Source organism: Lygodium microphyllum, chromosome 4 (assembly GCF_053477565.2).
Source record: "Lygodium microphyllum isolate KBCC chromosome 4, Lygodium_microphyllum_v1.1.10, whole genome shotgun sequence".
Classification (NCBI taxonomy): domain Eukaryota; kingdom Viridiplantae; phylum Streptophyta; class Polypodiopsida; order Schizaeales; family Lygodiaceae; genus Lygodium; species Lygodium microphyllum.
In genome coordinates, this window is record NC_141138.1 from 78,751,143 (window position 1) to 78,776,224 (window position 25,082).

General features: G+C 40.3%; 1 protein-coding gene across 1 annotated transcript in view; it reads left to right on the plus strand.

The window, feature by feature from the left end:
- LOC148037213 (Nuclear transport factor 2 (NTF2) family protein) overlaps positions 1-21,835 on the plus strand; it is a 55,528-nt gene extending 33,693 nt beyond the window's left edge. The window contains exon 3 of the mRNA XM_087676146.1: positions 20,834-21,835. Within this exon, the coding sequence (XP_087532272.1) occupies positions 20,834-21,409 (576 nt within the window). The 3' untranslated portion in view covers positions 21,410-21,835. The remainder of the gene's footprint in view (positions 1-20,833) is intronic.
- The last annotated feature ends 3,247 nt before the right edge of the window (positions 21,836-25,082 follow it).

Genomic DNA, 25,082 nt, shown 5'->3' on the forward strand with positions numbered 1-25,082 from the left:
TATGCAATGTTCTTCTGTTTTCTTTCTTTTTTGTCTTGTGTTCAGCAATTTATTTCAGCACTTGTCTATGCTTCCATTGCTGCACCATTTTTGACACGTTCCGCCTTCTTTCCCTTGCTATCTACCCTCTTTCTTAGCTGATCACTTTCCTTACCTGCTGTTTGCTTTTTCCCTTTCGCATCTTTTGTTGTTTACGGCCTTGAAACTCCACATCCCAGCCTTGAAACTTCACATTCCTCATCCTTCAGCTGCCCAATCTCCTTTCTTTCTTGACCATACTATTTCTAACTGTTTTTGCTCAGATTTGGTGCTGATTTTCATTGTTTCCAGCGAGCAATCCTTCCCCTATTCATAATTTGCTCTCCACACTAATTTGAGTAAGTTCTCTCCACTTTTGCTTCTGTTTTGCCTATTTCCAACAAGACACAACTATAGGGACACATTTTGGAGCCACATGTGCATCATTAGCAATTATGGAAGTAGCCTTGGCTCGAAGCAGTAGGAAGGCGACTATTGCCATGTCATACGCATGGGGAGCGTCACTCGAGTGAAGGATCATCTTGTGTTATTGGTAAGCATATTGATAAAATTGCCTCCATGTGCTTGATGATGTGTATACTAGTTTAGAGCATTGGAGGCGGTAATGCCTTGTGGTTATTGCATCATATGAGGATGATACTTCACGGCCAAGTGCACGTCCTATGATTCGATCTCCTCCTGTTGGTGTATACATGGATGTTTGTGGCTGTGTTTCTACTAATGCTATGTCTCTATGGATGCAGATGTAGAGGCCATTTAGGCAAGTGGAGGTGTTTTTGTTAAGGGTCCAATTGCTTCACAGGCCCCTTTGCCACAACTTGGGGGTGTGTAGGATGGTAGTAGCTCGTCAGTAGGTGCACATACCACTGGGGCAACAAGAGCTGTAAGAGGATCATTGGAAAGGGAAAGTATTATAGCAACCCTTTAAAAGCAAGCAAAGCCAGAGGCTTCTCATGAGATCACGAGATTGTGTATACAATGTGCTATTCCTTTCTATCTTGCACGTACAAATAGGTGGAAAAGGACCATTATGACTATCAGTCGGATTAGATGTGAGTGGAAGGGCCCCTCCTATGAGGCTTTGCACATGTGTTAGCTTGTTAGGGAGAAACAAACTGTAGAGCTAGAGATGCAGTATTTGAAGACTACTTGGTAGAAGTATGGTTGCAATATTTTGTGTGATGCATGGACAAATGTGAGGAGGAATGTAACATACTTTTGCAGTATGGATATCTAAGAGATTGCTCCCCTTGTGAATGTGAACATATATCTTGAAGTATACTTCTTGCAGTTAGAATGGCCATCACAGTCAGCATCCATGAAGCCAACAAAAGATGACTTCTACTTTCCAAAGCATATGCGCAAGTCCTTTGTGGCCTTAAGGTATCTCATGATACCCTTCATTGCTTCCCAATGCTTTTTGCCAAGATATGTCATGTCTTTGCTAACCACTCCCATCGTAAATGCAATGTCAGAACGTGTAGCAACCATAGCATACATGAAGCTATCAACAGCTGAAGCATAAGGAATCTTGGCCATCTCAGTCTTTCCATCCTTTGTGCCCTTAAGGTATCTCATGATATCCTTCATTGCTTTCCAATGCTTTTTGCCAAGATATGTCATGTATTTGCTAACCACTCCCACCGCAAATGCAATATGAGAACGTGTAGCAACCATAGCATACATCAAGCTACCAACAGCTGAAGCATAAGGAATCTTAGCCATCTCAGTCTTTCCATCATTAGATGTAGGGCTGTCATCTACACTAAGTTTCATGTATGGAGGCAACGGTACACCAATGGCTTCCCGCCCCTCCATATTGAAATGTTGCAAAATCTTAGTAACATGCTGCTATTGTGACAGATAGAGAAGACCGTGTGATCTGTCCTTGAGTACATGCATGCCAAGAATATGATTGGCCTCACCAAGATCCTTTATATCAAAGCTACAGTGTAGGCTTTGTTACAAGGAGTCCAAAGCATGAACACCGCTGCCTGCAATCAACATGTCATCCACATATAAAACCAAGAGAATAAAACCAAGAGAATAAGGCTGCCACCTTGCTACCTTCTCGCTGTATAAGCAATGATCAACTTGAGATCTATGGAATCCCTGAGATTACATAAATGTACCAAATTTACGATACCATTCTTGTGGTGCCTGTTTGAGTCCTTACAAACTCTTGTTGAGTTTACATACCATATGCTCTTTCCCCTTTGCAACAAAACCCTCAGGTTGTTGCATGTAGATCTCCTCATGCAGATCACCATGTAAGAACGCTGTTTTAACATCCATCTGTATGAGTTTCATATCTTTAGATTCAACCAAGCCCAAAATGGTTGGCAAAGTAGTCATTTTACTACAGGAGAAGAAATTTCATCAAAATAAACTTCATATTTTTGCTTGTACCCTTCAGCAATAACCGGTCGTGCTTTGTACCTTGGCAAAGAACTAGAAGGGACTTTCATTTTGTAAGCCCATTTGCATGGTAGCAATTATCCCAAGTGCCATTTTTCATGAGAGATCCCATCTCTTACAACATAGCCTTGTGTCATTTCTTGTTGTCTTTTTTGTCCATTGCTTCCTTGAAGTATGACGGCTCACCACAATCTGTTAACATGAAATAATCAGCCACGTAATTGACACTGGGAACAAACCTGTTTTGGTGTCTTTGCATTCTAGTCAACCTACGGACCCAATGATCAAGATTTGCTAGCTATTCAGCCTACAAATCTGCATTAACAATTTGCTGTTCTGTAGGTTCGGCATGCTGTACAGCTGGTTTTGGTTGTTCCAAAGGCATTTGTTCTTATTGAAATTGTGGTACATCATGGGCAATATCTTGCTAATCATTTTCAGCATCATTCCTTGCATTTTCAGGGCCGTTTGCAACAAGTATTTGTTGCTGTCCAGTGGGCATTCTTTGCTGTCCTATCGGTACATCTTCTTGGAATACAACCTTTTTGTCTTTCTCAGTCTTCTCAGACTGTTTGTGCATGCGATCTTCCCGGAAGATAACATCATTGTTGCGTACAATTTTCCTTTTTTCGAGATCCCATAACTTATACCCCATTTCACCCTCATCACCATATTTTAGGAAAATACATTTGCAGGACTTTGGCTTAAGTTTGCTGCGTTCTTCCTTGCGAATGTGCACAAATGCCTTGCAGCCAAACACTCAAGTGAGCATATGAAGGTGGTTTGCCCAACCATGCTACTTGAGGGACTCTCCCACCCCACCCCTCCCCCCCCTCCCCCCTCCCCCCCCCCCCCCCCCCCCCCCCCCCCAAAAGAGCTGTTTGGTGACTGATTAATCAAGTGTACGGGTGTCATAATAGCGCCCCCCCCCCCCCAAAAGAGCTGTTTGGTGATTGATTAATCAAGTGTACGGGTGTCATAATAGCCTCTGCCTAAAATCCATGAGGTAAAGCAGCATGTGACAGCATTGTACTGACCTTGTTTTGAATGGTCTTTTTCATATGCTCTGCAACACCATTTTGGGGTGGATTGTGAGGGACGATGAGCTTCCTTTTAATTTCTTTGTTGTCACAAAAGTCCTGAAAGGATTTGGACACATTCCCACCATTGTCAGAGTGAAGACACTTTAATGTCTTGCTGGTCTGATTTTCAGCGAGTGTCATTCCTCACATTAATGATCTTTTGGATGAATTGAAGAATGTCAAGGTCTAGGAAGATCAACCTTCATTTAGTGTGATGGCCCAAGATCCACATAGGAATGGGGGGACTTGGGGGGAGATTTAATTAAAATTTAAGGTTAAGAACTTTAACCTTTTCACTAGTCTCTTTTAAGCAATCTTTTAAGCCTTGTTATAAACAATGTTTTATCAATCTTTTACCAAGGAGTATATTTTTGTACCCCATCTTCTTGCAATAAAGAATCAAGTTTTTCTTCTTTTTCTTCAATACTCTTGTAAGTTGTGAGGCCACAATTCTTGTCTGTACTAAGTTCCTACTTATCCAAGGCTTCTTCTTTACGACGGATTGGATAAACCCATACTTTGCATGTGGCATCATCAACAAAAGTAATGAAATACTTCTTTTTCCCTAGAGATAACCCTAGCATCTGACATACATTTGAATGTACTAGCTCTAAGGGTGAAGATTTGGGAGAGAGATTTTTAATGTGACATTTGAGCATGCTTACCATAGATACAATGATCACATTGTTCAAAATCAGCATACCTCGAATATGGAAAATAATCCAAACGAGAAAGCACTTTCATTCCAATTTGACTCATGTGTCCCAACCGACTATGCCACAAAGAAACACTTGGCTGCTCGGTTATGGTGATTACATGGTCACATATGCTAGTACGTATAAATGATTCAAAGTATCACTTTTAGAGCCTTGGCAACTATGCGAGAGCCTTTACAAATTTTCCGTTTGCTATCCCTAAAGGTTGTATGATAGCCTTTGTTATCTAGTTTTCCTATGCTTATCAAGCTCTTCTTGAGCTAAGGTACATGCCTCACCTTACGCCAAAAAAACATGGAGCCATGTTGAAATTCTAATTTCACACTGGCAATACTTGCAATTTTACATGCATAGCTATCCCCCAAGTGGATAACACCACATGTACCACCGTTGTAGTCAGAAAACCACTCATGATGTGGTGTGACATGAAAAGACACACCTGAATCAAGTATCCAAGTGTGCATGTCATTATCAGAATTTGTAATCAATGCATGTGCACTCAAAGAAGAACGAAGGAGTACATTACCATCATTGTCATTCTCATGAGTGACTACATTTACCTACTCTATCTTCACATTGCTTTTCTTTGCAGGCTGGCTATTCTTTTTTTTAGTCTTGTTGTCTTCAGTGTTTTTACTTTTGCCTTTCTCTTTCTTCAATTGAAAATAGTCCCGTTTATAGTGCCCTTTCCTGCCACAATGATGACACTCCACATTTTTGCCACGAGACTTGTTGGGTGCTCTATTTTCAAAATTGCATTTTATTGAAATTTGCCCCAAGTGTGCAATGCACTAGAAGACTTGTTTGCTGAATTATTTTGCTTGTTGAGTTCTTCCATCAGCAAACAACTCTCCACATCAGAATATAATAGTTGAGCATTTGAGTTACTCAAAGCTGTCTTGAAAGTATTTCAATTTTTAGGTAAAGTGCATAGCAAGAAAGTAGCCTTGAACTCATCATCAATGTGGAAATCCAAAGCAATCAGCTGACTGAAAATTGAGTAGAACTCATTCAAATGTATAGACATGGTTGTACCTTTATGCGAAAGTCCAACTTTTTCAGCCAATAAACCTTTTTTGAGCATACAATTCCTCAAGTCTTCGCCACATTTCATATGCGAAATTCAGCTTCTCAATGTTAAAGAGCAAATTGTCTGACATTGAGAGCTTTATGGTAGAGCGTGCAAGCTCATCCAAATCATCCTACTCTTCTTGTTCTATACTTGCTAGTCTTATTCCCTTCGCTTTGATGGGCTTCACATGTTTTTTCTGCACCAAGACATTGTAGCGCAGTTTTTGCCATATTGCAAAATTGTGTGTATCCTCAATCTTCTTGATGTGCAAAAGGTTGCTGCTGTCACTGTTTCCAGCTATGATTTGCAGCACTAAATTGACTCAAACGTCAGCAAATGCAAGCTCAAATGTCACACAAATGACCATGGTACGCTGCAAGTACCAACCAGTAGTGAAAATCAAGAAGTTGCAAAAATTTTAGATCTGCAAATTGATTTCCAGAATTAGAGAATATCTGCTACTGCACTTGACAATCAATTACAGTCAAATTTATAGGCCATTGCACCAATTGCATGTGAAACCCCCAAAATTATTCTGCAATTTTTGCTCCAAATGCATTATGACCGACGCAGTCCAACGAGCTATTTGACGCAGCTTGATAGATTGTCCTGACGAGTGTCCTAACGCAGTTCCAACAACCTAAGGTGTGATACTAGTTTGACAATGGAGTGCATGAGAATCGAGACACGATGTTGTGGTTCGCACAGTGAGAGAGAGTGTGCACAGAGAGAGAGAGAGAGAGAGAGAGAGAGAGAGAGAGAGAGAGAGAGAGAGAGAGAGAGAGAGAGAGAGAGAGAGAGAGAGAGAGAGAGAGAGAGAGAGCACAAGACTCGATGTGGGTACAAACTTGGAGTACATGTGTAAGGGTGCATGCACACTTGAAAACCGTAAAAGGCATGGTGACCCTTTATTCCCAACAGTAGAAGCATGGTAAAGTTTGTGACAAAGAGGCCTAGAGTGCATGTCATTTTTAGGGCAGATAGTGATTTGGATCTTGGAAGCCATCAACCACTTGCTTTGCTTATATGTTTATTGTTGTGGAGAAACTTGTCAAAATTTACCAAGGCCTCTTGAGGATGGTTGTCTTTGGAGAGTGGGCTGCATGGGATGAGAGGGAGAAGCTTAAGGCTTTGATATTTATCAAAAATATCATGGATGAGTCCTATTGGGTGGATGCAAATGCATTGATAAAATCTTTGACTTGCATTTAAACAGTTTTGAGGATCACTGATATGAAGGGTAGTACTTTAGGCCTTTTGTACGAGTACATGGATAAGATTGGAGAGGCGCTTGATAGAAACATCTTCTTATCTCTAGACAAGTAAGTGAATCAATGACCATTCATTCTAATTTCTCCTTTTTAATCATATGTATGATGATCTATCATGATTTATAATATACATTGCTATGTGGGTAAAAGGTTAACTTTTATAATTGTTAGGGTGCAAGACAGTCGCCCAATGTGGAATAGGAGATGGGATTGGTTTTACAAACCAATCCATGTTGTTGCACATTGCTTGTATTCTCTTTGGCGTAGTGAGGAAGAATATGCAAGTGAGGAGCTTGAAGAGGGGATGCAATATTAATATAATAAGTGGGCTGATGGAGATGTTTCATCATTACGTGACTTGAGGATGATCTCCTGAAGTTTGGTAATCATACTTTCATTTGTACACCCCACAATAGAGTTACATGAGACATAGCTCCAGCCTATGTCTTGGTAGGAGAAGAATGGAAATTGTGCTCTGACATTGGTGAGTAAAGTTTAAATAACAAACATATTACATCATACAATGATACATGTAAGTTGTAACTTGTAACATAAATAAGTGTGCTGAATTTCATATTATTTCTTAATCGGAATTTGGTAGAAAAGGATGCTATCTATATTCTCGTAAGATTGTGGTAGCAGTCTTGCTTAGAGAAATTGGAGCACGGGCATTGTTTCACACCAAAAAGAGAAATAAGTTGAAGATTACTCAACTCGAGAGGTTGGTTTTTTACGAATGTAACTTGACACTTGAGCCAAAGCTGATAATAGATAAGATTGACATAGAGAAGGTGAGAGTCGTTCGTACCATTCCATAGGAGGAGATAAACATCTACAATATGCTATATGAGATGTGTGCACATGCGCATAAGACAAGGTCTAGGTGTATGTTAGCTAGAGCGAGAGGATCTTGACTTCGACGTGAAGTTGCTTCTACCTCTACAGCTCCAGTGATAGATGATGATGATGATCATGCCTCCTCTTTCTCTAGTAGCAATATTAGTGCTTTTGCTGGTAGCCTTGAGAAGGTTGAGACAAAGATGGCTTTGGATGATGTTGAGCGACTCCCATGAGTCATTAGATGATAGATCATGATATGATGATTCATAGACTTGTACTTTGCAGACTTGCTGTTAGTTGATCATGTAGATTCATGTTTATGGTTCACTGGCATTTGGATGACTCATGAGATACTGTGATACATCATACATTATAGTTGTATTTCTTTTTTACGCACTGTTTACTAAGGTACAACTCACGAGTACTCTTTGTTTTGAGTCTATATAACATAATATGAGTCTATGATTGTTCACTCTTGAGCCTTCAGTATTGAGTTTACTGTCTATGACAAGTTACAGTTTACTGTCTTAAATTGAATCATGATTAATTCATACTTTAAACTTGCCAAATCTCGATTCTCTTCTAAGTTCTAATGTTATATTGTTGAGGGATTTAACTGTTTTGATGTAGAGGTTCAAGTAACAAATGGTGTTACAACATCATATATTTATAGTTATATTTATGTCTATATTTTAATTTTTGTACGTGTATTTTTTGGATTGCCGCTTCACTGTTTCGCAGTTTCGAACTAGGGCCGAAACTCCATTTCGCGACTTAGAAATGTGTTTTTGTTTCGCAGTTTCTAAAACTCTTGGCAACTATGTCCCCAAGTCCCAAAGTCAATAGGCCTTCGAAGTACTATTGTACCCCAAAATTGTGTGCTAAGACTCGGGTTCAACTTCACCCTCTTTTGTGTTGGCACATGTAAATTAGTTCAAAAATTTGGAAATGGGCAAGTGGAGATAGATACCTATATCATTGAGTATTGATATATGATTGTGGTTCATAATGTACATTGTAGTAGCAAGCACCTTAACATGCTATTACCAAACTTTCATTAAATTACTAGACTTTCCTAGATAGTGTTTGTGTTGCATAATCCAAACCCTAATTTGGGAGGATCCACACCTATAAATATGAGGCTGCCCTTCCACTTAGCCCATCTTATCATTGCAGGTTCTCCATCAATTAGTGCCTTCTTCCAACTATTGTTTGCACCCCTCCATAGCCCATCTTATCATTGCAGGTTCTCCATCAATTAGTGCCTTCTTCCAACTATTGTTTGCACCCCTCCATAGCCGATACCTTGGTTCATGGTGCTGCCAGCTGGTGTCCAGCTCCTAGCGATCAATCTTCTCAGCCCAGATTACTCCTCTACAGCCTATCTCTGCAGGTTATTAGTAGTCGCCATCATCCTTTGGGCCTCCAAACAGCTGTGTTTACTGCATTCAACTCCTAGGCATGTTTGTGCAATTTACAGTGGTTGCTGGTCTTCCAAGGGTAGCTAGGAGGCTGCATTTTGCAGTCCCACTTGTCGCCTTCTTTATTTTGATAATTCTCATCTTGTCGCCATTTTGCATCTTGATGTAGAGTCTAGACACATAGATCTATGTTTGTAGTTGCTGGTCATATATAGAGGCTGCTTGTTGCGTTTTAGGATCCATACAAAGTACGGCACTTGGATTCTCTCTTTTCCCTTCTCCTTGAGAGAGATGGGAATTTGAGCTTTTGTATTCACTTTGCATGGGGTGTTCATTCATTGAGTATTTCTTTACAACATACTGGAGGTAGGAATTGTTTGAAGAAACCTAAGCCTTGATTTGAAAGCTCAACATCTGAGATGATGTACTCTAAAGGGAAGATGACCTTGAACTCATCCTCACCCTTTTAGTTTCTTGAACAACTTTTGTCGAGAAGCGAGTAAGAGTGGGTTTCTTGGCTTACTTTTCAAGATTCCAACAAAGGAGGAGAAACATCTGACAACTATGGTGCTTGACAACCATATGGAATTTCTTCAGCTGAATACGTTTTGATCCTCATGCATCGGGCCCGACAACAACTCAAATGTAACATTGATTTTGACCCTTAGATTTAGAGCACGGGTTTAATGTTTTTGTAGAAAGGAGGGAACCATGATATGGGACTAGTCATCCTATTGGAGAAATAGACTCAGAGTATAAATATTCATACACTCACTCTCCTTCCATTTTAGTGTTAGGTACAGAAGCTTTTACTTCTATTTTTGCTTCTCATGTTCTTATTTATATGCAAGATATTGGTAATATCCAAGATGAGGGCAATCTTAAATTTGTTCACACAAGTCCAAGTCTTGAAGAGAACAGATACTTCTATGTAAACACAATAGAAATTGGATATTAAAAAAAAAAGATTACTCTCCTTTAAGTTTTTCTTTAAGTTTCATATAGTTAATCTAAAGTTGGTGCATCATCATTTTCATCATCATCTACCTTTCAATTTCAACAAAATCATTCATCTCCATTAACATATATCTCCTCTAGATCACAGTTTCCAATCCACCCATCTTACTCTTCTCTTCCATTGCATCCACGTTTGCATTTATGTCATTTTTCAGATCATCATTGACCATTCCATCTATCCAACCACATGCCGCACTAGGGGAATCTTCAAACTTAGGCACATTCTTTTTCTTTAGGTTCTTTGGTTTTACATAGCTAAGTGATGGAGTTGCACTGGTAGCGAGGGTTTATCCTCCAGACCTGTTAGCAGTCATGTGTGTCTTGCACAATCATCTCTTGTATATGAGCCTCAGCTTGAGTTAGACCATGATATTAGAAGTTGAGCTAGCTCCGTTTGTTTTGGAGCACAAAGAGCGACTCAAGGATATTGGTATTAGTAGATTCAACTTTACCAAAGCTTTTATTGCAAGTACAGGAGGGGCAACAAGGACACGAAGTCCAAGAACAAGAAGAAGAATCATGATAAGAAGTCTTCTTTGGGCTTTGACATAGATTCAAAGAAGTCTAAATGCCCACATTGTGGGAAGAGTACCCATCCCGAAGAGAAGCATTGGAAGAAATAGCCTCACCTTTGTCTGGAAGTGAGGGATGGAGCTAAATCATTTGAGCCTTTCTCTATCTCTACTCCATTTGTTACTCATGAGTTTGTATTCCTTTGTATACATGATATGAAGAAAAACCTTTTTCATTGTTGGTAGTTTCGTCTTTTGAGAGGCCTCGGCTCATTGATAGTGTTGCTTTGAGTCATATGACTCCTTAAGGAAATTTATTATAGGATTTTCATCTGTTAGAGGGTATTGTCATTGTTGGTGAAATTTCTTAGGTGCTTGTTAGTGGTATTTGCACTTTGTGGCTATTACCTAATTGTCCATCGAGCTCCATTTGGGAAGTCCTAGTTCTAGCTTTAGGCTTTCCATTTCCTCAAATTCATGGTCTTAATCAACTTGGTACTTGCGTTGATTTCATCGAGTAGACTGTCTATATTGAGGATTCTTTTATAGGAGCCATTTAGCAATAGGTTGGTAAGAGGAGGCTATACTGGCTTCATTCTTCTCTCATTGTACAAGATCCTGTAAGGTAGAAAAATAAGATTCTCTAAGGTAGTCTTTCATAGCTGTACCTGTTTTTGATTGTATACCACCTATCACATAGCATCCATCCCATTCCTAACCTTCCTATCCCTTATTGTCCCGTCTTCTTTGGTGGTTAATTGTGGTTTCCTTGGGATGTGAACATATGTATTACACTTGAACACCCTGAAATGAGAGACATTCGGCTTTTGTCCAAAGTAAGCCTAAAAAGGGGTCATACTAACCACAACCAAGGTAGGGGATTGATTAAGGATGCAGATAGTGGTGGCCATTGCTTCCGCCCAAAGACATTGAGGTGTCTGTCGATGCTCCATCATAGTCCGTGCCATCTCGATCGCTTTGCGATTCTTGCGCTCCAATATGCCATTCTCTTGAGGGGTATTCGTGTTGGCAAACTCTTGGTGAATGTCGGGATTTGCACAAAAGTGAGTTAGCTCTTGGGAGACACTCCCCTCCCTTGTCGGAACGCAAGGTTTTTAGTTTCCTGCCAAACCTGTTCTCTTCAAAGATCAACTAATCCTTAAAATGTGAGAATGCTTCAGACTTCAATGCCAAGAAATACATTTACGACATCCTACTAAAATCATCAACAATTAGCATAAAATACAAACTCTCCGTAAGGGACTTTGTTCTCATGGGTCCACATAAGTGCGTCAAAACAAGCTCCAAGGGCTCCTTAGCTTGTCATGATGCCTTGCTAGGAATAGCATCTCTATGTTGTTTGCCACGAATGATAGGTGGCTTACCCCAAGCTCTGGCAACCCATGCACCAGTTGACCACGAGTTGCCTTTTGAAGGTACTCGTAGTTGAGTTGGTGAAATTGAGCATGCCATAGCTCGGTGTGAGTTTGTGAAGAAAGAAGAAGAGAAGAAAAGGTAGAAGAATACCACATCTTGTAGACTCCATTCTCCCATGTTTGGCACAAAGAACCTGTCGAGATACTCCATTAAGAACTCGGAAGAAGTCCTTATTAAACGTGATTGTCAAACCAAGAGCATAGATCTTGCTCACTAAAAGTACATGATATCCTAGACTCGGTACATAGAGCACCTTTGATGTGTGGGCATTGCGTGGCCCATCCAGAATCAATTGCATATCACCCTTGCCTTTGATGGGGACCGAAGAACTCTTACATATGAGAATTTGCCCATGCATCGGACACATATGGGCAATTCGATTTGGAGGAGTCATGTGGTGGGAAGCACCAGTGTCCACAATCCACTCACTAGATTGTGAGGCCATCATGGTTGCATCAGTGGTCATTCGAGGAACATCCTCTAGCACCCCCAAATGGAGGAAGGCGGTTGATGGAGGAGGAGCCACCACTCTCGAGTCCTTTGTAGTTTTTTTCTTCTTGTTGTCCTTCTTGTCTTTGTTGGGGCAATCTTTCTTTTAGTGACATGTCTTACCACATATGTGGCAATGGGATGATTTGCACAAGAAACAAGGGAAGCCGCCTCTGACTCTGTGTATGCTCTCAGTGCTCGCTAGGGCTGGATTCCTTCGCTCATCCTTAAAGAGTTGCACCCGTTGGAGGCGATTAAAACTCAAAATATGCTCCAAAAGGCTGAAAATACAGCCTTTTCTCCTTCATGAACAGCAAAAACCTGCAAAAAACAGCAACTTTTCTCCTTGTCCACGCTTCACTTGTTCACCTCAGCCTCCGAAGGTTGAAAACACAAACTTTTGTTGCGAAGATCAGGTCTGCCCATGCCATAGTTGAGGGAAACGGGGAAATAGAAACGAAAACAAAATCAGAAATGGAAATGACAATTTGAGGAGGGGGAAACGAAATGCCATGTCATTAGAGGGGGGGGAAGAGAGAGAGAGAGAGAGAGAGAGAGAGAGAGAGAGAGAGAGAGAGAGAGGGAGGGAGAGGTTAGAGCCTAGATGCTTGGAAGTTACAATATAGATTACAAGTTTCACACTCACAATCAAAGCTTTCTAATTTCCAAGTTTTGAAAGAGTTCTACAAAAGGCATAAGCTGAAAGGAGCTTCTTGATGCGTACAAGGATTTTGAAATATAATTCATATGCTAACTGCAAAGAAGAAACAATTCTAAATAAGTGCACAATTCAAAAAGAAAGTGATTGATAACTAATTATCATCTCATACTTCCTCTTCCTCTCCATCTCCCTCTTCCTCATCCATCTCATAGTCTTTAGTTGCTGAGGGCAGATCCTCTTCATCCTCCTCCTCCTCATCACTGGCATCTCACACAGACCCAAATCTTACTCATTTTTATAAAAGCCTATATATATATACATGTCTCAAGAGTACTCTGACTTCATTTTTGTCAACAAACGTAGGTTTGCATTGACAAAAATGAGGTCATCTACTCTTTGAAGCCCTGAGTGATTCCTTTTCTTCATGTGGATGTGACTAAAGGTGCTCCAAAGCCTCTCTAGTGCTGATGATGAGCACACTTGGCTAAGAATCCTGATAGCCAAGTTTTGAAGCTCAGGTGAGTCTTCACTGCAGTCCTCCCACCAAGTCATAGCACCAACATGGAATCTGCAAGATAAATACAACATTGAGAAAACAATCCCTTATTGATTCAAGTTATAAATATTTTAAAAATGTAGATGGGATTACCGATCATGTTGAGCATCAAGCCACCCAAAAATTCCCTCCTTATTATGAAAGTTTGCAAGTTCATCTTTCACCAACTTGTGTTCCTTTGGAGTAGGAATCAACTTTTGAAGAGTTGAATTCCAACCTCACACCACCTCTACATTTGCTTGAAGAACTTTTCCCTTGTGTTGGAACTCAGGATCCAACACATAAGCTGCACAATCTAATGGAGAGTAATACTGATTCCACCTACTTATCGCAAGTTCTTCAAGCTCTTGTAATCTAGCATTATCTATCTCAATGGATTGGATGTTGTCTATTGTCTGATCCATTGCCTCATAAAACTTTCCAATATAGGGAACATCACTATCCACATGACACAACTACTTCAGAATGGGCAAGCACAGAAGAAGTAAATGTTTCACCTCCAGTCAATAATCCTCTTGGATGATGGTGGTATAGCACAATTGTGCCATAGCTGTGTGAGTAGGCCAACCCTCCCATTTTGGACTAGCCACCATTTGCTTCAATGCCGGCCGCATGTTGCACAAACGGCAAAGCATTAAAAAGTTATATGCAAATTTGGTCTCTGCATACTTCAACAGCTCTTTCTTTGCACACTTCCTATATAATGCCAGTGAGAAATGGTGATGAGTGATGAATGTCACTATTTCCTTACTCGTAGTGATAATGATTTTTACCCATGGCAAAGCACCAATGTCCTTTAACAAATTGTTGAGACAATGTGCCATGCATGGAATCCATGTGATGGTAGGATACTTGCTCTCCAATAAGCCACCTGCTGCTCTATTGGTAGCCTCTTCATTGATACGAATTGCACAACATTTTGTGGTCCCACATATTCCACAGCCTCACTCCAAAGCTCGCATAAGATAGGAGCTGTCTTTTATCGTGGACCACACTCTGTGGACTTAATGTAAAGTGCTTTGCGGCGATAAGCTGCAAAGCACTCCCTCCAAATAATGACCCCGCACATTTTTTCCATCCATCACCTAGCAATGATACACCATATGAGCTCCACCTTTGCTTTATTGGTTGTATGGCCTCATCAATGCTAGAGACCTCATCCTCAAGAAGCTTTTCCTGCAAGGCATCATACGTGGGTGGTGTGTAGGTGGGCCCGAATTGAGCAATCTCTGTGACCATCTTCTTAAAGAAAGGAGATTGGCAACATTGAAAGGAATCCCATAAGGTTAAAAAAAAAGGGCTACTGCTGCATCCGCTTGTGCCTTACGCTGGGGATGCCAAGAAGTAAACAAAGTATTTTGTTTACCTCAAGAGGCCGGTTGAGGACATGTTGCAGTTCCATGTATATTAAAAGCACCTCCACTAGAGAGAGAAGATTGCCTTCCTCTATCTTCACGTGCATGAGGTTTGGAGGTTGTGCTAGTGGGTGGCCTTGATGTTGGAATAGCAAAGGGATTTTGAGGAGTCCTTGTTTCTTGAAACATTTTGTGCGCTTTGTCCATTTGAACACGCTCCTCCATAGGGATCTTGGCGCAAGACTTAATCCTAGTTCCATTGAGACCAAGTATATGGGCTTTCACCCTTTCTATTGATCCACCTTTTTCAATGCCACAGTAATGGCACATCCACCACCTAGCACCACCTTTCTTACTATTGTACTTGTGTAAGATCTTCACTTGATCCCACCAATATTCAGCTTGGGTTCTCTCCTTCTCCGTGCTAGTCTCATTGAGAAAGGCTTCAACAGCTTTGGGATTCATATTTTGAGAGGAAGAGAAAGCTTTGGGCTGAGAGAGAGAGAGAGAGGTGGATGCTTAGCTTCATGGTTCATTTAGATTCTCTAGCCTTGGATGGCAGGGGGCAAAGCTGAAGTGCATATTTATAACGTTTCTGGACCTGATTGTTACCCCTTACTACATTATTTTTAAAACTTTATGACAGATTTGATTATTGACTGTGTGGTACAATAATGACTTTATTTCTATGATTGAAATATATTAGACAGAAAGAGAACAAGAGGTCTGCAGGTGGACTGTTGTAGAGAGAGAGAGAGAGAGAGAGAGAGAGAGAGAGAGAGGGAGAGAGAGATGCTAATAACAGAAATTTGTTGACAAGTGGAGTCTAGGCTGTGGTATAGAGGTGAGAGAGAGAGAGCTCTTAGTGCAGTTCTGGCTGAGTGACAGACTGTTTCTTTAAAATTTTGTGTGTGTTTATGTTCTGTTACCATGGGGGCGCACAGAGAGATGCTAATAACAGAAATTTGTTGACAAGTGGAGTCTAGGCTGTGGTATAGAGGTGAGAGAGAGAGAGCTGTTAGTGCAGTTCTGGCTGAGTGACAGACTGTTTCTTTAAAATTTTGTGTGTTTATGTTCTGTTACCATGGGGGCGCGCACACAGAGAGAGAGAGAGAGAGAGAGAGAGAGAGAGAGGATCTGGATTCTGTTACAAAGCCGGGGCCCTGAACTTAAGAGCGTGACAACTATCCCTACGAAATCCGGATTCGTGAAAGAAACACACTAATCGCGATTTGCAATATCTTCGAATACATCTGGAGCTGGGTCGTGCCACGCAGCCCCGTTTAAAACAAAACATTAAAACGTTGACTATTAAACGTTTTAACTTTATTATTAATAACTTTCAAGATTAAATACCAAACATTAAAACGTTTACTATAAAAAACGTTTGGCTAATTGGACGTCACGATTAAAACAAAACATAGTTAAAAAATGAAACTTTAAATTAAAACATTTATTATTAAAAACGTTTGGCCAACATAATTAAAACAGACACGATTAAAATGAACATAAAAGAAATCGCTTGGACATTCAAAACCGAGACATTAAAAGAAAACGTTTGGATGAAACATTTGTAACAAGACGTAAATAACAATCACTATCGTATTTTGAAAAACAAGCCAATTAACCAAAAACGTTTCGGCTATGTGGGGAAACGGATGAGTCAGAAACGTTTTCTAAGTTGAAACGCCACGTGGCAGCTGTTTCCCCAAAGGGGAAACGTTTAGGCTGGGGAAACGCGTTTCGGGTCCAGCTCTCTACGTTTCGGTGTTTCGGTTCCTCCCAAGGGGCGTTTCGGGGCGTCTCCCGCTTCTATGGCCCACGATCAATCAACCCTTCCACACCGCTTTGATACCATGTCAGAGTGCAACGAGTATGGAAGCATATGGACAATAGTGAAAGACAATGAACACGAGAGAAGAGGGAGAGAGAAAAGATATAGAAGAACAAAGAAATCTACAGCCAATGAATGCTGAAATGAAGAAGGTAGTGTTAGTAGTCTAGTCGGTTCATGTGTGAGTTTGGGCTATGCTTGATATTATTGGGTAAATTAGGCATTTTATAGTGGTCATTTAGTGATTATTTAGGCATTTATTGTTGGCTGACCAGCTGCCATATTTGGCATATTTTGGGTGGCTCCTTCTCCTCTCATTCAGTCATCATCAATCTTTAGGTGGTCTTTCTATTGGAGAGAGGAGCCAGTGCCGGTGCTCACGCAGCCAGTGACTCATTGTTGTACGCATCATTCTTGTGTGTGGTGTATGGATTCCATTTCCCGAGCACATCTTTTAGTTCTCTTACTTTGCAGTGTTCTTTTGTTCTTTTGTTTTCTTTCTCTTCTGTCTTGTGTTCAACAATTTATTTCAGCAACTTTCTATGCTTCCATTGCTGCACTACTTTTGACAAGGTATTAGATTGCAAAATCTAGGTTCTTGCTGTGATTTTTCTGTTGATTATAGGTCTTTCTTCCCCCTACTCATGAGGCTTGCGTTTTTCAGGCGAGCAACGTGCGTTTTCAGCCTGCGCCTGGATTTCAGCTTGCAACTGTCAGTTTGCTGCATTCAATGCTCCACTAGCTTGCATTTTTGGTTTCCTGCCCCTAATCATGGCTGGGCAATTGTTTGTACAGATGGTTTTTATTGTTTTTGGTAGTCTTTGCTTAGTTTTTCTTAATTTTGCAGCAGTTGGCCTTTATTTTTGATAAGATTTTTGTTTTCACTGCATATGAACGCTCATTTTGTGAAGTCTTTGCTCTTGGTTTGGCTATATTTCCCTCTTCTTATGCCCTCTATCCTCTATATTCTCTTCTTCTCCTCTTCAGATGGCTCCTCTGTGCACTTCTACAAATGATAAGTTACATGGACCTGACTAATCTTACATGGAAGCTTGGTTTGTGCGGAAGTGGATTGGTACATTGTATATGGAGCTATTTTTCGGCCTTAGCATCCTTTTTCTCTTCCAAAAGATTTTGATAAGGATAACCATGAGAAAGTGGTGCTTACACGGGATTGGACGATGTACGTGCGTATTTTGCATTACTTCGGTGTATTTCTAAAAAAGTTCTACCGGCGGTTATCTCCCATAGGACATCACCAAAAATCAGGTCGAAGCTTTAGATGTTGTACGAGGCACCTTTCCCCATGTGTACTTTGACTCTTAGTGGATAGCTTCAGCAGATGAAGTTTGACTCCAATGACACCATTTAATCATTTTTGCTCCGTGTTACATAGGTATAGGACCATCTTTGACACATGCAATTTGCCCTTTCGGAGGCATATCTCGTAGGTACAATACTCTACAAGCTCCTCTCGACGTTTGATGGAGGGGTGAATGCTTTGAGGGCATAGCCATCCTCTACACTTGTGAGGTTTATACATATGTCCTCAATGCGAGGAGTTAGCAGCCTCACGGAAGAAGATGTGTGATGCAGACTTCTCCGATGAGTCATTCTCTTCCTTAGACTCCGACTCCGACTTCGATCCTCCGGCCAAGGCGAAGTTCGCGGCGCGGAAGGGATCTATCTCTTCAGACCGCGGAAAGAGATTGATTGCCTCTTTCTAGTCTACGTGATGCGATCATTCCTCTTAACTCTTCGGTGCCAGAGAGGGAGTGTGAGAGGGTGGTGAGATAAGGTAACCGAGACTCATCTATACAAGTATACAAGTGCACAGGTTCCAAAGAGGAACGTTCTTGATGCATCAACCTTAGTTTGGCAGGTTCAAATCCTGGAGTTGGGATTGACAACCAGGTTCATGATGGATTGTTTCTTTGATAGCGAGTGGGATTGGGTCCTAGTCTTGAGCTCTCATGAGGGGGCACTTTGGTGGTCTTGGCCAAAGGCAGGGAATCCATGGTCTCATATGTTTAGAGGTATTTTTAATAGGATAGTCTTGTATGCTACTGCGAGACATTGTTGACACAGATAGAGATCTGTTATGGCTCTTCTCTATTTTTAGGAGCTGGTACGATCGACATTGACCTCTCTTCTCCAAGGCACCTTGATGGTGACTTGATCACCTACTACTTGGGTATCCATGGTTCTACTCTGGTGGTTCTTTGTTGTATATGATTATCATTGTATCATTGTATCATTGTATTGTATCAGATCACCCATGATTTGAGAGAGGATGTTAGCAATCTAGTCAGCTCATGTGTGAGTTTGGCCTAAGATTGATATTATTGGGTAATTTAAGCATTTTATAGTAGTCATTTTAGTGATTTTTTAGGTATCTGTTGCTGGCCGAGCAGCATTAAATGCTGGCTGGCCAGCTGCCATATTTGGTATATCTTGGGTCTACTTATTCAATGGCTCCTCCTCCTCTCATTCAGTCATCATCATTCTTTAGGTGGTCTTCTTGTTGGAGAGAGGAGCGAGTACCGGTGCCCACGCAGCCAATGACTCACTGTTGTATGCGTCATTCTGGTGTTTGTATATGGATTCCATTTCCCAAGCACATCTCTGAGTTCTCTTCCTTCGCAGTGTTCTTTTGTTCTTTTGTTTTCTTTCTCTTCTGTCTTGTGTTCAGTAGTTTATTTCAGCACTTGTCTATACTTCCATTGCTGCACCACTTCTGACAGGTAGATATACAAGGGATTGTTGAAGTATTGCCTTGAGCCGGTCTCTCTCTCCAATACTTGAGAAGACAAATGATGGGGGTAGGCTGTCATTGGAGCCTAAATAGGAGGAAAGGAAGCAACAAAATAATGTAGGCGGCCCGACGTCATTAGAAAACTGCCAACTGCTGCAATTAACAATAAAATAATCAGCGATACTAATCCTGTCTGCCATGTGGCATTGCCGCGTGCTTGGTTAGTGTCGGACCTGCCCAATAAATGGCGATTGCATACAGAAAAATGGTACCTTCATTGGAGAGAACTGACTCCATCAACTATAGCTTGAGAATGCTAGTTTGGGGGATGACTCAGACAGGAACATAGAATGTATGACCACGACTGAAGATGACGAAACTCAAACCTTGAACACAAAACGCAAGAACTCAAAACTCAAAATGCAAAAAACACAAACACAGACATAGAAAGAAGAGAACTTTGAAGTGAATGGAACAATGTAGTAAGTAAATGTAAGAGTGTACAGAATGCTCAAGGGCAGAGCAGTAAGTGTCGGAGTTTGATGTCTACCGAAGCCGGATCTTGAGTGCTGTAACTACAAATTGGAACTGAAGAAGGTGAGGAAATTGCGAAACGCTGAACACCTGCAGCTGTAGGATGCCTGGTGATAGTAGAGGAAGGAGTGAATGATGCTGGTGTCCCCTGAAATTGTCAAACGCAGCGGCAGGAACTGTCACCTGAGTGTGGAGCGTGTTGCTAGGAGCTGTGGACAGCAAAAGCAAAGCTGATCAGTCCAAGGGGAGAGGCTGGTGATGGCACCAAATACCAAATGCACCAGGATACTTTTCCTTCAACGAAGGAATTTGATCAAAGTGGTTTTTGCAGCATGAAAACGCAAAACAAATTTCATTCTTGTTGCAGATCTGCTTGGAAGTAGAAAGGAAGCCTCACAGATGTTGACCTGCAGAATATGTAATAAGTCTCTAGATTGCAAGTTTTTTGAGTTCACAGTCAGAAAACTCCAAAAAATTTTCAGTATAACATTTACATTTTATGTTTAAAGATTTAACGAAAACATCCTCTTAAAAGACTGATACGCTGCAGCAGACATGATTATTTCTGATGCAAACCTGGGAAGGATGTGAGATACCATAGAATAACTGAATAAATTCATGTTACTGCACATACTTCAAAATGATGGCACCATGATAGCGGGTCTTTCCTTCGTAACGTCTTAGCAGAAGTTTGAATCATTGCCATTCTTGAAAAATCATCTTAAGTTTTATTTAGTGTCCTCCCTGAAGAATTCATGCTTGTTAGCTGAAGAATTATTTTAGCGGATATCCTGATTGTCTGTTTTGATGGTGCTGAAATGCAGTGCAGAGTCAAACAAAAGTCAAAGTTCCTTCATCCACTAAGATGCTCGAAGAGTCTTGACAGAGATCCAGAGGGCAGTGAAGATTATGCCCAGATGGATGAGCTCACTCTTGAATCAGAACTGGATGCTGCTATTCGCTCTGAGAACTATAGCAAAGCAGCAAAGTTGAGAGATGAGATACGAGCTTTGCAAGAGGACAACAGATCTGGAGTTCTTGCTGCAAATGCAAAATTTTATAAGGCGTTTGCTTTTGGAGATCTGAAGATGATGCGAAGTATTTGGGCATCTGGAGACAATGTGCATTGTATACACCCTGGAGCTGGTCGAATATCTGGTTATGACATGGTCATGGCTAGTTGGGAATTAATGCTGGGACCTGAAACATCTTTACCATTGAGGATTGAACTGGAAGACATGGAGGTTCAGGTACAAGGAAACTTGGCCTTTGTCTCATGTATGGAAGTTGTACGGACCAGTGGTACTAGTTGGGGGAAACAGCTTGCAACCAACATATTTGAAAAACAGAATGGGAGCTGGTACATATGTATGCACCATGCTTCTCATATAACCTTTTGATATAATTAGAACTGGTGAAATTGCATGCACTATAGTTCACACATGCCCTTTTATGCAAAGGGGGGGTTTGAGAACTTTTGGGAATAGCCAGCCTTGCAGCCGTTTGATGTCTGTGGGCAGCCACAAGATAGCACCTTTTTGGATCTGAAGGACTACTGAAGAAAATCCATGTTGATCAAGTTTGTGTCTTATGGTCACACTCAGCTCACTGGTGGTTGAATGGATGTGTAGCATTAGGGTATTCTGATATTGTGGAGTAGAAAGAGTATCTGCACTTGCGTGAGATGTATCGAATTCTGAATGTACGCCTATGCAGCTAAGTGAACAAAACCCAGTGCAGCTCCTAGGAAATGCATTTCTGGGTTTACATAAACCTTCCTCTTAAAAAAAAACACACTTTTTTTGTGGTGCAGGTGCCATAGTGGATATTGTTGTATGACAAGTGTATGTGGGTTGTATGATAAGTGCATGTGTACCTTTTTAGTTTTCTGTGTTTCTCAAGGCAAACACTTTTCCCAAACAATTACGGATAAACTAATTTGTAGAAAACATGGTTTGCTGATCTTGAAGTAGAGATTCTTCTTTGGCTCAGGGGATTGTGAAACTCACCCTCTTATTCTTAGATGATGACTACTCCCTTGATTACTTGTTTGAATGAGAGAATATTTTCTCACGGGTCATTGCAATGATGGTGGGAATATGGTTATGTCTATCTGGTGCCCATCAATATGCCCTTTTAAACTTTCCAATTTCATCAAATCTAGATTTTGATCCAAATACATTTGAACAATTGCTTCATTTTTCTTTGGACTTGCTTCTTTTGCCTTATCATTTGCTATGCCAGCTTTCATATTTTCAGTTTGAGCTACTTTTGTGGTGCTCCAATTTTCCTATTATGGTAAGCCTACTGATTGGCTTAAAGTTAAGGCTTTTGGAGTGGGTAAACTTGATCAAAGGGGTACAAGCTTTTTCCATATGTTGGGAGAGTTGCAATTGTCATCAATCAAGCTTATTGATAGATCTTACTCTATTAACCTCGAAATTTTCAAAATACCTAAATGGAATGATCAACCATTAGTAGCGAATCCTCTTAAGAACCTAATAACTAGGTTGATAGATGTATCTTAGTAAAGAAGTTTGAAATTCCATATGCAATTCTTGCATGTTTGTTATGTAGTAGTTTTGTTGATGGTGTTTAGACATGTGATGTATTTTAAAGTGAAGTACGTTTGTAGATAAGTTTTAGCATTGTTTAAATATATGGAGAATCTTGAAAGGAGAATTTGTATATTTATATAGTTCAAGTCAATAATCGTGAGTTTGAATATTCATGTTTTTTGGCTATGTTAAATGAGGTTTTTTCTTTTCAAAAAAAATTCTTTTTACATCTTGTTGGGTGTTCATATAGGTGATTGTACCTTGACATGATTGCATTTTTCTTACAGATGGTGGCTTGCTCAAAATTCCTAGCCTTGTTTATGCTATCAACTATTATTTTCATGTTAACCTCGAAGTTGTTGAATGGTTGGAATGTCTTCATGCATTTTTTTATTTTTTGAATGGAATTTTTTCGGTGGTGTTAGATTCTTTTCTCAATGATGTTTGTTTGTCTTACATACTTGTTTTTTTTTACATCTTATGTTGTAGATGAAGTATTTACTTTTGTGTCTTTGTGTTAGCGTTTTTTGATTGGCTCGTGGGTGTTGGTTGCAGATGGTGTCGGATGATATGGAAGTAGGACTTGTAGTGGTTGAGATTGCAAGTTTGGCGTTGGTAGAAGTTTGGTTTCTCCTTGGTTTGCTTTTGTTCGGGTTTCTATGAGAAAAGTCAATATTGTTATTAAAAAAAAATGTTTGAGGAGGTCATGTTTGAGAACTTGCTTATTATGTAGTTTATGTTGTTGAATGGATCAGAGTTGGTACTGTGTTTTTGGGCGTAGACCTCTTTACTTAGTAGGTATGTGACCTTCTCGATCGTTATTGCAAGACTATCACGACCATGAGTAGTGGCTATTTTTCATGTAATCTTCTAGTGTCTACTAGTCTTTTTTTTCATGACTTTTATCGATTGGTTAAGCGAGATGTTAAATCCGTAGTAGTGCAGTAGCTCAATTGGGTATGTTTCGATGGTGTTTGTTTCGTGTCTAGAAGCACTTGTGCTTATTCATAGTGGATTTTCAACCGAGTATTTGTGTTTAAGTTCGAGTGTGTCGAGTATGTCTTTGAGAAATCCTACATGTTAAGTGCATACGACTTAGCATTGTTTCAAGGAAAAAGAAGGTTGCGAACTTTGTAAAAGGTTGTGTATCAATTGCAAGCTTGTCATTTGATGTAAGGTGTTTGATGTTGAGAATTCAAGTGGATATTGCCATCAATTTTTGGAGGTGGTTGTATGTTGTAGAGCCATTTGACGTATGTTGATGGCTTTTGCCCAATGATGTTTGCCATTCTCATTTGGTTTGTCATTACGTTGTGATTTTGTATATTTGCAGGACAATTCTCGATTTGGTGTTGGGTATTCATGTGGTTTTGAATGTGTAGTTGGAACATCTACATGCATAGGCCAATGTGGTTAGGTGAATATTTTTATACGTACTAGGTATTATTTGGATCGTGCGTACCTTGTATGGAGTCATCTTTGCCTTAATAGGTGTTTCGTATTTGTAAAGGAGAAAATAAGAAAAGCACATTAGTATGTTAATAAATCTATTAGTAGAAAAATAAAATTAGGAAAACACATTAGTATATTAACAAATAACATCTGAAAGAAGGTTTACGAGATTGCTTTATTACTTGCTACAAGAAGCGTACGAGATTGTTGTGCGATGGAATGTGTTGTGTTTAATTTTTGTTTGTTTTTTTTTGACCTGTGTTGTTTTTCTACTTAAGTCATGATATTGAAAAAGGTATCGTAGCGAAGGCTAATGGACTTAGAAGGTCAACAACACACAAATTTCTTTCTTCGATTACGCGAGAGAGCATTTCGTAGACTAGGCCGAGTGCAAACACACTTCTGATGTGTAAGAGAACTTTTTGGTTCACTATGGCTCCTTGCAATTTGCGATTTGTGATCGCATATTCAAGTGTCAAAGAGAACGTGGATTTATGATACCACTTGCTATTCCGTGCCTTGTGTTGGTACTTGCCGTGCCGTAGGGTGAGTTGTTGGTTTATTGATTGGATCGTGCTCTCGATTTCCAATATCATTTTGTTGTCTGATGTGTCGAGATACATTAATCTTACACATCGCACCATTTGGTGCATCTATGGTATGGTCAATGTTCTCAATTATCATTGCAGTCATCCCAACTACTATCTCGTCTATCTCATGGAAGTTCTTGTCATGTAGCCAGGTTTGCAATGCTGGCTTGTCATTTGCATTCGTCTGAACTTTGATGGTTTGGATTTATTTAGCTATGTGGTATTTGTGTAAAATCTGATTATTGTAGTTGCGAACATTGTCATTGTGTGTGCATATGATTGTTATTTTTTGAACGACGGAATCTAGGACATTCTCGTCAATCATGCATTGATGTAAGCGTTCATGTATCTCTCTTTGTTGGACAGCGATGCTTGATTACTTGTAGAAACTTTAAGAATGGTAGGTCACGTGCATGCCGAACTGAGGTTTGGGGTATTGCTTTCCATGTGTCCAGTACGATGAGGAGGTGATG